This window comes from Stegodyphus dumicola, chromosome 9 (assembly GCF_044657685.1).
Source record: "Stegodyphus dumicola isolate Sdum_Otavi_A_Nest chromosome 9, ASM4465768v1".
In the NCBI taxonomy this organism is placed as follows: domain Eukaryota; kingdom Metazoa; phylum Arthropoda; class Arachnida; order Araneae; family Eresidae; genus Stegodyphus; species Stegodyphus dumicola.
This window is the reverse complement of record NC_140776.1, coordinates 155,951,546-155,967,520: the sequence shown is the minus strand read 5'-3', so window position 1 is coordinate 155,967,520 and position 15,975 is coordinate 155,951,546. Positions and strand designations below refer to the sequence as shown.

The window sequence follows — 15,975 nt, the reverse complement described above, 5'->3', positions numbered from 1 at the left end:
ATTACTATTTCCTAGACCATCCAACGGCATCTGAACTGGAAACAGTTTCCTAGCAAGAGTAATCCAGTCTTTCGGTGTGTCTATATTTTTCACTGTTAACAGCATTCTTTGAGACTCAGGAAGTCCTTCCGTAAGTGCTTCCACCATTGTGGAATCTGTTAGTTTCAAGCTGGCTCCTAATTTCAACTTATTACGAAAATAAACATCAATATTATTAAATTTCTCGTATTTTAAAGACACAAAATCACTAAAAGTAACAGATTCCGATGTTGTGAAGTATGTCTCAAAAATATCCTTTATGTTGTTCCAGTCTTTATCTAAAAAATCACGTAAATAGAGGGCTAAAGCCTCTCCTCTAATACACTCTGAGGAAACAAATTTCTTTTCCTGTTCTGGAATGTTCTTTGCGGCACATTTCTCTTCAAACAATAGAAGATACTTGTCTATTGGAAAATTTGTACTTGTGCCATCAAAAATAGGGAATTGAAATTTCACTGTATCCACAATAGCTACGGATTCTTGCTTATCAGTTGACATTTTTACCGTTTTTGAGCGTGTTAGCATTCCAATCACAAAATCTTGAATTTAAGAGTTCACATACACATCAATTTGAACACTAAAATCAATCACTTTAGAAGCACTTGATAAACACATAACTTTGGAGGCGAGGTAAAACACTTAAACACCGCCGGAAAAGAAGCAAAAGCATAAGACGATCACACCAAAATTGTCCTTGACCTACTGTTGAATTTAGAAGCGCGTTAGAAATAAATCCAGGAGCTTTTTCCCACGTAGAGGATAAATCCTACCGGCTAATTGATAACTGTAACGTTTTCAGTTATTCCAACACATCGTGGGCGAATGGTGAGGCTATTCCGTTACACGCTCTGGCAGATGGTTGACTAAGCTGGGTGGATTGAAGCACGGAGAAAAATAACGACTCAGGACTTTTCACTTTTAACAGCAAGCATATCTTTATTTTAATTCAGAGCAGATTACTTTTTCCAGATGAAGTTAATCAAAGAACTTATTCAGTAATTGAACTATGGATATGACTGACTTTAAACTTTAATACGTCATAACGTTCTAACAAAGAAAGAGGATCATAGCGGAAGCGTTAGCAGAACGAAGGCGAGAAGACATCTGTGTAGGAGAACTTATGACGCAGCATTTATATGAAAGGTTATGTAACAGAGTAGCTTCTAGAAAAATGTAGAAAACCTTATGACGCAGCATTTATATGAGGAGGTTATGTAATAGGTGCGAATGTTCTAGAAGGTACTGGTTTAAGGGGAGATGTTGAATTGCAGAAAATTAATTAAAGGTTGCTGGTTCGCAAAGAGCAAAGCCATTGTATTTTTTTTTATTTTACATATATATATATATATATATATATATATATATATATGTAATAATGAAATTCCATAGTCAAGAATACACTTAAAATTCTAACTATATGTTCTTTTCATTTTTAATGGCGACCTTCTCTTATTTGAAAGTACGTGGAATTAAATCCACAGCCCCGTAGTCGAGTTGTTTTTCCCGCCTTTTCAACACGTACAGTTTTAGAATGTTCTGGAGATAGTTTTAAGCGAACTGGATTGGCTGACGAGTCTGACGTCATTTCTTGGAAGCTCCGCCTTTCCAGAGGCTATAAAAGGACTCGCAAAACGAATATCGGGGCTTTTCTTTTAATGCAACGATGCAGTAAACTTCATACAAAAAGTTATTAGTAATTCTTTTTATTTACTCCGGATAACTGATTTTGTAACTGCTATTTCGACTGAATAATAATAAATGGATCTTTTGTTTTTTAAACTTATCGTCTGATTATTTGAGCTACGACTACATTTATATTTCTTCAACGATCTATTTATTCTGGACAAAAGCTGATACATCACATATATATGTGTAATAATAAAATTCCATAGTCAAGAACACACTTAAAATTCTAACTCTATGTTCTTTTCATTTTTAATGGCGACGTTCTCTTATTTGAAAGTATGTGTAATTAAATCCATAGCGCCGTAGTCAAGTTGTTTTTCCGCCTTTTCTACACGTACAGTTATAGAATGTTCTGGAAATATTCAAAGCCAACTGGATTGGCTGACGCCATTTCTTGGAAGCTTCGCCTTTCCAGAGGCTATAAAAGGACTCGCAAAAGAATGTCGGGGCTTTTTCTTAAATGTAACTATGCAGTAAACTTCATACAAAAAGTTATTAGTAATTATTTTTTATTTGCTCCGGAAATATGATTTTGTAACTGCTATTTCTCCTGATATAATAAATGGATTCTGTTTTTTAAACTTATCGTCTGATAATTTAAGCTACGACTACATTTATGATTCTTCTACAATCTATTTATTCCTGACAAAAGCTGGTATATCATATATATATATATATATATATATATATATATATATATATATATATATATATATATATATATATATGTATATATATATATATATATATATATATGAATGAATAAATACAAAGTAAAACACAGCTTGAAACCTAACAAACTTGAGCGTGATATAGGCAACAAATAGTGGTAATAACGCAAAATAAAGTACAATATAAAATACTTTTAAAATTCATACGTATTTAAAAGCACAGGATAAACTGCAAGGAATGGGGAGGCAAAATACGTCAAAAACAAAAATTAAAATTAAATTTCCATCTTTTCCTGCATCGTCAGGAGAGGTTGGCGCAACGGAGGAAATAAATAAATAAAACATCTTGTTTCTAGGCCGACAAACGCGCAGATTAAAGTTTAAAATTTGTAAGTAATCTTAGAAAATCAACGAAAGTCATCTATGTCTTTATCATTCCAAATGAGCCCACCAGCGGCCGAGCGTCGCTGAACACTGGTAGTTCGGTCTGAGGTTCGAATCCCGCGAACGGGCTGACTGCATGGGCGTTTTCGTGGTTTTCCCCATCTGTAAGCCAGTTTCCCTTAGAAGTCCTCCACGAAGGCATCCCTCTCCTTCGGCAGACAGCCCTTGTGTGCTTTGCCGTAATTAAATACACCACAACACCACATTCCAAATGTAACATTCGAATGTAACAATGTAAATCGAAAATTCAAAATTATAAGACGAAAACAATAGACGTATATTTTATTTTATTTCATTTGCATTATATATAAAATATACCTTTATTTATATTCTCAGCTCTACATATAATAAAAGAAAGAGTCTGTCTGTGTGTGTGTGTCAGTGTGCCTTGCGTTCGCGCTGCGCGTAAACTAATAGACCCACGGCTACGACTTTGGTACATAGGTGCATCTAGACAAGAGCATGTGCACCTCGAAGGATGTTTTCGAAATTCGAATTCGAATTGTTTTTGATTTTATGTTTTGTGACGAAATCGCGTCATTTTGAGACATAATGGCCTATAGGAAAGCGAGATTTTACTCTACACACTCCATTTCACATCGTCATAAAAGAAACGTAGGCATTTAGCTATTTTGCGAACTTAAAATAAATTTCGTGTTCCAATAAATCGATTCAATACGAATTTATTTAACAAAGGGAGCTTAACACCTTTTCAGCGGGATTTTTTCTAAAAAAGTCTATTTTTAAAAATGTACAGTTTATTTTTCTTCGATTTTTGGACACGTTAAACATTAACATTCATCCTTGCGACTGCTTTTACAAAACAAATTTTGGAAAAATGACAATATTTTGTATTTTAAAAAAAAATTTTAAATGAAGCTTCCGAGTACACTTCTCACATCTTTAAAAATGGCAACAATTTTCCTTTCTTATTGTTGTTGATAGATTTTTGATGAAATCGCATTATTTTGAATACAGTAGACTCCCGATTATCCGCGGGTGGATAATCCGTGCAGTGGATTATCCGCGCCTGCCGCACAAAGTTTTCTTTTTCTTTTTTTTTCAAGCGTAAAGCAAAGAAAATGAAAATGTTCACAAAACTGAGCGAAACGTTAAATTTGCTAACATCGTGCTTATTTATCGCAAAAATATTCCAGGCCTTCTCAAACTTTCCCCTCGGCCTTCTCGGAATCTTTCCCTCTGAGGAGTAAGTGATTTCTTACTCACCCTTGCAGTGCCCGCTCCACCGCCCTCTCTCGTCATAACCTTACTGGCACGTCCACCTCCTCCCCCTCGCCATTGTTAGTTTAAGCCTGATAGTGTTTGGTTAGGTCGGAGTTAATTTCTTATCTTTTATTGTGTTCAGTGCTTGTGCTTTTTGGTCTTGTGTTTTTCGTTACCGATTTAAAATGTCAGGAAAACGAAAGAAGGTTGTGCTGAAGATTGCGCAAAAACTAGAATTAATTTCCAAAGTAGCAAACGGCGCTACAAGCAGCAGATGGAATTGGATTACGGAATCGCGGAAACAACAGTGCGTGACATTCTAAAGCAAAAAGACAAACTGGTGAACTTTGCATCAATGTCGAACAGTGCTTCCGCAATGAAAACGCGAAAATCTATGAAGGGTTCTACCTTTGACGAGCTAGACACGGCATTGCCAGAGTGGTTAGCTCAAGTTCGAAAAGAGAGTACTCCTGTAAATGGTCCTATCCTTGCGGCGAAGGCAGAAACTTTTTTTGAGTTGTTAGGCCTGAAAGGTAATTTTGATGTGTCTTCTGGCTGGTTGACTCGTTTTAAGCAGCGACATGGAATTCGAGAAATTGGACTTCATGGGGAGAAAATTAGTGGTGACCAACAAGCAGCTGACGATTTCCTCCATGAATTTGAAGAATTTGTTTTAAGCTATCTTTGAAGCTATCTTTTGAACAAATTTACAATGCCGACGAATCGGGACTTTTGTGGAAATGTCTTCCCACTCGCACTTTAGCATCTGAAAGTAAAAGTAAAGCGGCGGGTCATAAAAGCCGCAAGGAAAGGATCACTATCATGTGTTGTAGTAACGCTACCGGTGGACATAAACTTAGACTTGGTGTTATTGGAAAGTAAAAAAAAACCGAGATCTTCCAAAGGCACAAGGATAGAAAATTTGTCCGTTGATTACTTTAACCAAAAAAATGATGGATGAACCGAACATTTTTCAAGAATGGTTCCAAACAATCTTTGTTCTTCAGGTGCGTAAACATCTTAAATCGAAAAACCTGCCTGAAAAAGCTGTGCTATTGATCGAGAATGCACCTTCTCACCCAGCAACAAGCGTGCTGATGGACAAATATTTTCAAAGTTTCTTCCCCCAAACGTTACTGCGCTAATCCAACCCATGGACCAAGGAGTCATTGCAACAATGAAGAGAACATACCAAACCAAGCTGCTAATGACCAAAATTGAAGAAGGTTATGATCTGAAAGAGTTTTGGAAACACTACACAATCTTGAACAGCATCTACGATATTGCATCTGCATGGGACTCAGTAAAACCGTCAACCCTCATAAAATCATGGAGAAAACTCCTGCCTAATGTTGAAGCCAACAACAACCTAACCCCTTTGAGTTGTAAAGAAGAGAATGAAGATGTAGACACGCCCACGGCTACTCTTGCCGATAACAGTTCCGGGGGGGGGGTGAGAACGTCGATGCTGAAAACATTAACGAGTGGTTGGAGTGGGACGTCAACGAGCCTGGCTTCGAACGCTTGACAGATGACGAAATTGTGAAGAAAGCAAGGGGAAAGACCGAGAATGAAGGACAACGAAATGAAGGCAAAGAAGAGCCCACTGTGCAGATGCGGAAGACTCACGAAGCGGCTTTGCAACAAGTCGACGGACTGCTGAGCTATTTGGAAGAACAAGACGACGCGGAATTCGCCGAGAAACTTATGCTACAAAAAATGCAATCTCGGATCAAGAGAAAATGCTTCCAAAGCAAGAAGCAAACACAAATGACTGATTTCTTCAAAAAGGTGTAGTTTTACAGTTATGCTATTGCAATTGCATAATACATTACAGTATTGAAACAGTACATATGTATTAATTTTTCTGTGTATCCTTGACGCTTCTCGTAAGACAAAGCACTTTCCTGTTTTCATTAACAAAATGCATTTTAGGTTAGTTTTGAGTGATATACTAAAATATTAAGCATTAGTCAAACATTTCCTGCTGTTTGTTTACGTTTTATTGTACATAAAACGATTTTTCAAAGTTGGAATGACTGTTTTCTCTTTTGCTATACCCGTTTTTAGCTTTTTTTCGGATTATCCGCGATTTTTGTTTTCCGCGGCGGCTGCGCCACCCAATCTGTGGATAATCGGGAGTGTACTGTAGTTTCATTCTTATAGAAATATGGGTTTAGCAACAATTTTTCATCGTATTTCTTATGTCACTGTTTTTAAGAGATTGGCATATTTCATTGTCATTTGTTTATATATATAATACATTTTTATTGATTTTCTTTTGATAAAGTTGTTCTGCAGAGTAAAATTCTGCGAAGTTTTTGTTTTTTGAGTTTCTTTCATGTTATTTTTTGCTCATTTCACTATTTGTAAGTTATTGAAAAGTTTTGCATGATTTTTTTCTTCAACGGAAAGTTGGTTAATTTTTTATTAGGATAATTAATATTTGTATTAAGGGATATAGCTTATTTTATTGTAATTTTTTTCTCATAAGACAAAATATCATTAATTATACTTTGCTTTTCAGAATTTTTTGTTTTTTGTATTCTTTTATGTTATTTATTACTCAATTCACTGTCTTTAAGATATTGAAAAGTTTTGAGTGATTTTTTTAGGAAACAAAATTTTTAACCTCCTTTATACCATTTGAGTTCTTAAGATTTTGCAAAGGGAAGTTGGTTAATTTATTTATTAGGATAATTAATATTTGTATTAAGGGATATTGCTTATTTCATTGTAATTTTGTTATACGTAATAACTTTTTTTAATGAAGTTGTTCTACAGAGTAAAATTCTGAGCAGTTTTTAAATTTAATGTTTGGTTTTCTCTTCAGCCATTTTTCCGGTACATTTAAAAGCCAGACGATGGCTGGCTGCGAAGCTGCTAGTTAGTTATATTTGAAATCTTCCTCCCATGCTTTCTAATAGCAAATTCTTAAATTAGACTTCTATTCGAAGCGAAACTTACATTATGCAACTGCTTCTATATTCGGCAAAGATAAGGAACTTCTACCGTTCACTGTTGTTTTGTTGAAATTTTTATCGCAATTCAGCTGAAGAGATGACTGATTAGCTGCATAATTTGTCAACATTATTACTATAAATGTACAGGCATAAATGTGTGCATTTATGAAAAAAATTTAACTCTACTTTACACAGCGCTTGGCAAATACTAACATACTATAGTGCGCACATTGTTTGGGACAAAGCAATTTTTCACAAAATTTTAAGTCGGTTACCAGCTGTCGCCGGCATGATTCTCATATCTCAGTCTTAATAGTCTCATATCTCAGTCTCAGTCTTAATATCATCTGGATGACATCTGGTCAACTTAAAACTGGTTTAGACTGTAATTTAGGATTATTGTACCAAATTTAAGCTTGTTTCTGTGAGAACAGGAAGTTACTTTTGCATATATTTAAGTACGTTTTGAATTCGTTGATTTGAGTGAGAAAAAATTGGAGCCTAGCAAGAGAGATTATGACATAGTTGTAACGATTATTGCTTGTGCGGCTGGCGTTGGAAATTCAAGCGTTTCTCGAATTCTGAGGAAACGCAATGAAACTGGATCATTTTCTGCAGAAAGAAAAGGCAAATATGGAAGAAAAAGTGAAAAGCTCTAAACTCTGATTTCTACTTTTATTCATTTCGGAAATTTTATTCATTTCGGAGTAGAAAATCACTAGTAATAGTCTAATAAAAAGTATCAGAGCTTAAAGACATCTGCTATATATTGAGATTAATCCTTCAAACAAGCAGCCTAGATTTGCCACTGAAATATATTACTTTTATATCACCATAAAATGCAATAGAAAATTTGTCTAAAGAACTATAAAGAGAAGTTCATCCCTTAGATATATCTGTTATGTACGCTGCGGGAAAAAAAAAAAAAAAGGTGGGGGGGACAGTTCTATATATTGACGAAATTCAACATGCCTTTTTCATGTCTCGAAAGCACGACTTGGAAAATGTATTAGATTTATATATAACATTGTTCTACTATAGGTAGTATGTAACAAAATCGGGCCTTTTCTGAACTGACATGCCAATTTTTTTCCCATGTTTCAATTCTATGACTCAAATTATGCCAAACTGCCAAGTTTTGCAAAAATCGCCCGAGTAGTTTTTAAAAAATTAGCTATCAAAATTTTAACTCCTCCATGATAATTGCATTTCACAATCTGCCATTAGTGAAGAAAAAAAAAAAAAAAAAAAAAAAAAAAAACCCTCTCTTTTTTTATTAAAGTTTTTTTATTCTTCCTTTCACATTTCAAAATTTAGGTACATTCCAAATAAAATTCGCCCATTTTTTATGATTTTAAAATTTTCAATTTTTAAATAACTTTTTTGTAATTTTTTTGAAAAATGTTTTGAAATCTATAACATTTTTACCATCTTCTTAAAGTAGATGTTTCTAAGCATCCCTGCAAAAATTTAGAATTTTTTTCAAAATTTCCGAAGTTATAGGTAAATTTATATATTGGCGCGTTTTGAAATTTGGCATATTTGTTCAAAACGATAACAACGCCAAATGTGGTTCAGGCACAATGTTAAATTTATTTGAAAGTAGAAAAATTGTGATTTTTTTCCCTCTCAAGCACAATGTAAAAAGGGAAAGGAAAATAGGTTGCCATATATTAAGAAGTTCGCCAAATGAATTATACTTGGCGCAAACTGAAAACAAATGCGCCAAGATATTTTTTTAAAAATTTTTAGTAAATTAAAAAAAATATATAGGCATCATTTGAATCATAGAATGGAAATATGGAAAAAAATTGACATGTAATTTCAGAAAAAGTCCGATTTGTGTCAAAATACCTGTGTTAAAAATATGCTATACATAAATCTAATATATGTCCTAAGTCGTTCTTTCGAGACATGAAGAACGCAATTTGAATTTTGTTAATCGGCCCAGTAGAACGGGAGATACAGAATTGTACCATTTTGTTTTTTCACAGTGTACATGCATTTGGCAGTTATTATACGTGCATACATACGAAAGCAGTAAATGCCAAATGAATTCAAAATTTAGGAAAGATTTGTGCATTCTTAATTGAGAAATAATATACTTTGTCATATTACAGACACATCTAATGTTCGTGAAACATTCTCCTTTGTGTAAAAGCTTAATGCATTCATTTAATTAAGAAAATCTAAAACGCCAAAAGAATAACAAACATACCTGAAGAGCTAATGCCCAAGTCATCATAGCTCGGTGACTGTCAGCTGTGAGGATATGTTCTTTTCCCTCCGAACTGAAATGTAATTGGAAAAGTTCAGTATTAGTTTCTTATGCAAATGGCTTTCATACAAGCTTTTCATGTTAATTTTGCAGCATAAAACATGAATCTCGAAATTATTTACAAAATCTGCGAACGTTTTTGGCTGGCTCAACCATGTGAGAGTGCTTTACAAAATGGTGTATTTCCAAAATTAATTTATTACCTTCGCTATTCGATTTTAAATTAGAATAACGATAATGAGTACTCCATTAAAGCAGAATCTTTATACCTCGCGTGCCGGTAATTCATCAATTCATTTTTAGCCTGAGAGATGGCTTCAGATTTTCTCATTTGCTTTCAACAACTAATCAATTTCAAAATCACGCGATGAATTCCGTATCTAGATGGACTAATTAGCAGAATAATGAAATGGTTAACATCGGTTGATAAAATGGAGCAATAAATGGACACCTGCGTTTGCTCCCAACACACCGTTAGAATTCATGCGACCAATCAGCATTTTTATTACCTTTCATTACCTAAATATTATAAAAAAAAAAAAAAAAAAATCTGAAATGTTTCAGATTTTAAATTACGTCCAAAGGGGCGTTTTTTTAACATTTTGTGTGTTACTTTCTTTATTAAATATCATGTTCCTCGCACTTAAACCATAAGATCCAGTGCAACAGCAATATCGCAAAATAGTTTTAAAACGAGCATATCTTTAGAATTTCCGATACAGAGACTCACGCGCTGGAGATAAAAATGTTTTTTCTGCACAACGTTGCCATTGCTCGCTTTGAAATCCTTGAGTTTGTTAATCAAAAATTCGTCAAAGTTTTAAAAAATAGGAAATCGATCATAAAACAAATTTCAAATTTCAAATTTGGTCTTCCACATGCTCATATTCGTTGGAGGATTACGTTATTCAAAATTCGATGACTCTATGTACCGTTGTTTTATCACAATACGAGAAATATACATACATTTATGCAGATTTTTCATTATTTAATTTCTTCAAATATAATGCAGGACTCTAACATTTTGTGGCAACAGTTTGAAAAGTGAACCGACATTTATGAGTCCGACGCAAAATGCCAAAACGAAACTCATAGTCCTTCGGGATTCAAATCCCTTTGGACTAAAAAAATGATTTTCTGCAAATATAATTTATAACATCGTCTGCGAGAAACAAAGAACATTTCTGTAGGGCTTTTTAATGTTTTTTACTATTATTAAAGCAGTAGTAATTATGTTGTGAAGTAAATATTTGTGTTTTATTGCGCAGAACTCATAACTGTTTTCTTCTTAAAAACGATAATTTGAAATTCCACTGATCTTCTTTAAACATGACTTAGATAAATGGTTATGCATATTCCTTACAATGGGATGCGTTTTCTTTTCGATTCACATGAACAATTTACACGGCAGGGACCACATCATAAATCATAGGCTGCAGATTCAAACACAATTATTTAACCAATCAATAGTAAACAAGTCTTTAATTACATGATTATTATTACTTAATTCTTAATTGAATTTATTATAATGAAATCCTTATTTGATAAATTATAATAATTTATTTTTATAATTATATTTTGTGTTCCATACTATTATTAGTCCAAAAGAGCAATTTGCCCAGAAGGGCTATTAATTTCGTTTTGGCATTTTGCGTGGATTCACTATAAACAGCAAATCACTTTTTAAATTGTTGCCACCAAATTTAGAGGCCAGTATTCTATTTAAAGAAATGGAATAATGAAGAATCTGCATGAATGTATATACATGTTTTAAGCATTGTTATAAAACGACGGTACCTAGCGCCATCTAATTTTGAATAACGTACGTCTCCACACGAATATGCGCATCTGGAAGCCCACATTTGGAATTTAGAATTTGTTTTATTATCTATTTCACATTTTGCAAAGCATTTATGTATTTTGGATTAAGAAACTCAAAGATTTCAAAGGAAGCAATGGTAACACTGTACGGAAAAAAAAATTATCAGCAGCGCGCGAGACTGTGCATCGGAAACTCTAAAGATATGCTCTTTTAAATATTTTGTGATATTGCTGGTGAATTGAATTTTATGGTTTGAGTGCAAAGAATATGTATTTAATAAATAAATGCAACACATAAAACGTTAAAAAACGCTCCTTTGGGCGTAATATAGAATGTGAAAGCTTTTAGATTTTTTTTCCCTTTAAGTCATTTATTATTTTGAATTATTTAAAAATGTTTGTCTTCTATTCATTTTCCCATTTTGTACTTTTAAATCTCTTTAATTTTAAAATTTGGAAAGCAAGAATAGTCTTCAAACCCTTCGTTCTTTATAATTCTGTTGTGAATTTAAGTAATTAAAATTATTTATTAATAACTTCGATGCATTACAGTTGATTAATGCATCAGTGTCTTGTCTTGTAGGATTTCGTAAGTTTCTTGAATGTTTGTAATTTGCACACTTTCCTCACCTTTTTCGGCTAATTCCCCCAAAATTCCAAATTCCTACAGTTTTACAGTATAAAACACCTTACGTATTGAACTCTACTCTAAAACAGTTAAGTAGCTGTGAAAAGTATATAAAGATTTAAAATATGGCATAAGTATGCATGAGAGATCCAGTCGTTTAGAAAGTCAAATATTTACCGCAAAGGTGCTGTGCACTTTGAACTATAAATTATTTTGCCTGGAAAAGAATTAAGTTTTAGCTTTTCTTTTAGTATTCTCTGTTAAAATTCATAAAATACATTGCAATTGCCGAATTGAATAGCATCATAACAAGACCAAACTGTGAGTGAGAGTTTATTATATTTATGATTCTATTCATTAAAAAATACTGCAAGTGAGTATTCTGTAAGTAATGGCAATATAAAATCTCACGATAAAGAAACTTGTATATACAGTCCTAAACATCAGGATAAAAAACAAACCAAGAAGAGGAAGCTAATCCGATCTTACCGCGAATTCGCTACAGTAAACAACAACAGTTATATAAAAAAACTAATAAACAACTGAACTAAGATGTTTTCCTCCGACATTTATAAGCTTTTTAATCAGTCACGAGAAGCTTCTCGTAATTTTTCGAGGTTTCTGGAAAACGAAAGAGTAGAATTACAGTTACAGCTAACACACATAATTGCATTATTTCATATTAAACATAAATTACGAGATATCTATTTATTAAATGCGTCTGCTCCTGTATTTTTACCTTTTCGGTGTAGCTTTCTCTTAAAACTCGTCAAGCACTGCATTACACGGGGAATAAAACAATTTTAAATTGCAATTCTACTAAAAATAGCCAACTAAATACAAATCCGTAACAATATATTTTCTTTTGCCAAACTGTTAAAAATAAAAATTTCTAATGTCTAAATTGCTTTATGCTGATATTTGTAATAGAAAGATATAAAAAGAAAAATGTTTTTGGGAGAGTATAGTTTTAACGGATATTACTCGGAACAAAATTTGTTGTACCTTATTTTCAATTAGAGATTTAAATGATAAAGGTTCATGTAGACGATCATCATAGAGAAATATATAACGAATGATAGAGAATGTTACTGATTATAAAATTAATTTTCTGTCTTGTTATTTGTAATATGTTAATGAAATGTTTTCAAATTACACATTAGAAAATATTTTCTGTTGAACGAAGAGCTTGCGTATTTTGTGCAATTTTTCCAATTTCATTCTTTTATTAACTTTTAACTAGTTATTACCTTTTCAGTTTTGTTACTCTTATAATACTTAGAGAACCAATGCTAAGCCCAGAGAACATTTATTCAAGGTACGATGGAGTTCTATTAGGTACAATTAACCGACCCTAAAGAGCAAAAAGTTCATTTTATTTATTGCGGTGTGATGGAAAATCCTTAACACTGATTATCAGCATAAAACAAAAGTGTCCATAGAAAATACAAAATGAAAGCGAAAACCGGATAGAATAATAACAGTGAAAGCTAATGTCAAAATCCTTTAAACTTAGCCTTTAATTCAATATGCTTAAATGAAATGCAGAATAATTGCGTATAATTTAATATTCTGTACAAGGAAGTCATGTGGTGTACACTCCAGAGCTATTTAATTACGCTATTTAGAACGTGATATTTGACACTTTGAATGCGGATTTAAATTGCAGAGGAAACTAATCTAAATTAAATTGAATTGTTAACAAAAATTTTGTTTTTGTTTATTGTACTGAGTCTTCTCTCTTCTTTTGTTTATTGTACTGAGTATTGAGTACTGATCTCTTTGTGTTCTTCAAACTGTCTTCGACGTAATTATGATTTAGAATTAGCGGTGGATGGCGTATTTAATTTTAGATATTATTTCCTGATATACTGATCATATATACTTATTTCCAGTTGTAAATGTTTCTAAGATACAGAAAATAATTTTAAGGAACAAAACATATATATATTACGAAGGTTTACAAATTTTATATTACGAAACAACAGGCCCTTTTTTTCATTTACAGATACATACACGTTTCAAGAGGACTAAAAATATTTAAAAACATCATATCTTTAGAATTTCCAATTGACAGTCTTACGCGTAGTGTTATACTATCCACTGAAAAAATGGAAATGTAATGGCAATAACTTCTTATAGCAAGCAGATGTAACGGGAGAGTTTTTGAAATTCAATAAGTAATTATAAAAACAAATATATAAACACTAAAAAAATAAAAAAAGTAAATTAAAAAAATAGTATAGCTAAAATGTAGAGAAATATTTATTCAATCCAAATATTAATTTCATCGCGTCATGGATATAATATTAAAAAAATCTGATGTGTACACCACATGACTTCCTTGTACGGAATATTAAATTATACGCGTTTTTTCTTGCATTTCATTTAAACTTATTCGATTGAATTAAATATACTTCTCGATAGCGTATAAACCACAATAGAATAAATTCCACTCTTTAAAATTCACTGTATTTGTTTACCATAGCGAAACTCTGGCGCTAGCTTCACTTAACAGCATTACATTTCGTCCATATTATAACTCAGAATGCATATAAATTTATATCATTTGAAGAATTCTCTAATTGTTGCCACATCTTCTATTCAATTACTATAATAACTCTAAAACGATGTATAAAAGAAATTAATCAAACAAAACAAAAAAGAAACAGTTTTTCACAGACGATTCAGTATTTCTCATTCAATTAATTCAGTTCTCACTTGGCGACAAGCCAAAAATACATAAAAACTCAAAATATCTGTTTTAAAAATTACGAAGTAAATCTTAAACACTTTTATTTCCACGAATAAATTCCAGAATGGATTAAGCATGATTAAATTCGCAATAATAAATGAATCCGTTATCTTTGTTGTTGCGAAGCTTAGTCTCTCTAGATTGGCAACAAATCTACTATTCTGCTGTTTCAAATGTAAACAAATGTGTCCGCCAGGTTATTTAAAACTTAACCGCAATTAAACAGCTTTTAAATTGCTAATAATTGAACAAATATTGCTTCCAGATTTACGAAAGGCATAAAAACCTTAACCGGAAGATGAGAACAGCATAATTCAATCATTTTTAAACCAAAAAATGCAAAATTTACAAACATATAAGAATAAAGAAACTGAAATCACTGAGCCGAGTAACAGAGTGGATATATATATATATATATATACATGTATTTTATACTTTTAATGAAACCGATTGCAACCAAAATACGAGGTGCACATCTACATGTTATTGCAGTCCTACATACAAAATTTCAACTTTCTGAGGCTAATCGTTTTTGAGTTATGCGAGATAGGTACGTACATACCTACGTACGCACAGACGCCACGAAAAATTCTCTTCAGAATTCCTTTTAAATCAGTTTTTTAATATTTTTGGAGGAAAATAGTCCTTTATTCTGTCCTTACTTGCGGATGTCACGCAAAAACGTGATTAATTGGCATTGGGTAGCGGTCAAAATCGATATTTTGGTTGAAATACGATACCCAAAATTTTTCGCGTTTACAATACTTCCTTTTTACTTCGTACAAGGAAATAAAAATGAAATAACATAAATTTAAAATTCTTTTCCAAATGATTTTATTTTTCACCATTTCTTTTTTTAATATACATGAACTGTAAACCACTTGCAAAGTGGCAATGAAATTAACTATGAAAATTAAATCTTGTTAAAATAATTTATTTCCATAAAATGGGAAATTCGAATGGAATCACATTCTTTTTCATTTCAAATTAATCTTTTTCAACTGTTATGTAAAGAATATATATTATATAGCATTTGTTTGAGATTAATGTATTTCCGGAAGATTGCTGTGGGATTATTCAATACACTTTGCGTGATAATCTTAAGATACAGTACAATCTAATCTACAGCTTTCCGCTTTTCACCTAATCTCAATAAACTGCTTCAGAGTGTTGAGCAAGGTTGTCACGAATGTCATTTCACTGGTTTCGCTTGTCACGATAATATATGGCGTAAAGTAAGATACACCGAAGCCATACATGTCTAAAGATCTTATAAGGAATTCTCATCTACAGCGGGGACTGATTTATTAGTCTGCTTTTGTCCTGTTGCTCTCTCCCTCATAAAAGATGACGGAGGGAATGTTTAATATAGTGTAGTAGAATACTGACAAGACCACTAAGGCTGCTATCACACGTCACCTTGTTTCGAAAGAACAACTGTTTGGAACAATTTTTCTGCTTTGTCA

At 32.5% G+C, this 15,975-nt stretch overlaps 1 protein-coding gene across 1 annotated transcript in view; it reads right to left on the bottom strand.

Moving 5' to 3' along the window:
* The window catches only part of LOC118184628 (uncharacterized), an 888,058-nt gene that overhangs the window by 372,371 nt on the left and 499,712 nt on the right, over positions 1–15,975 (bottom strand). Inside the window, exon 3 of the mRNA XM_085824262.1 lies at positions 9,246–9,318. Coding sequence (XP_085680388.1) covers positions 9,246–9,318 — 73 coding nt within the window. The remainder of the gene's footprint in view (positions 1–9,245; positions 9,319–15,975) is intronic.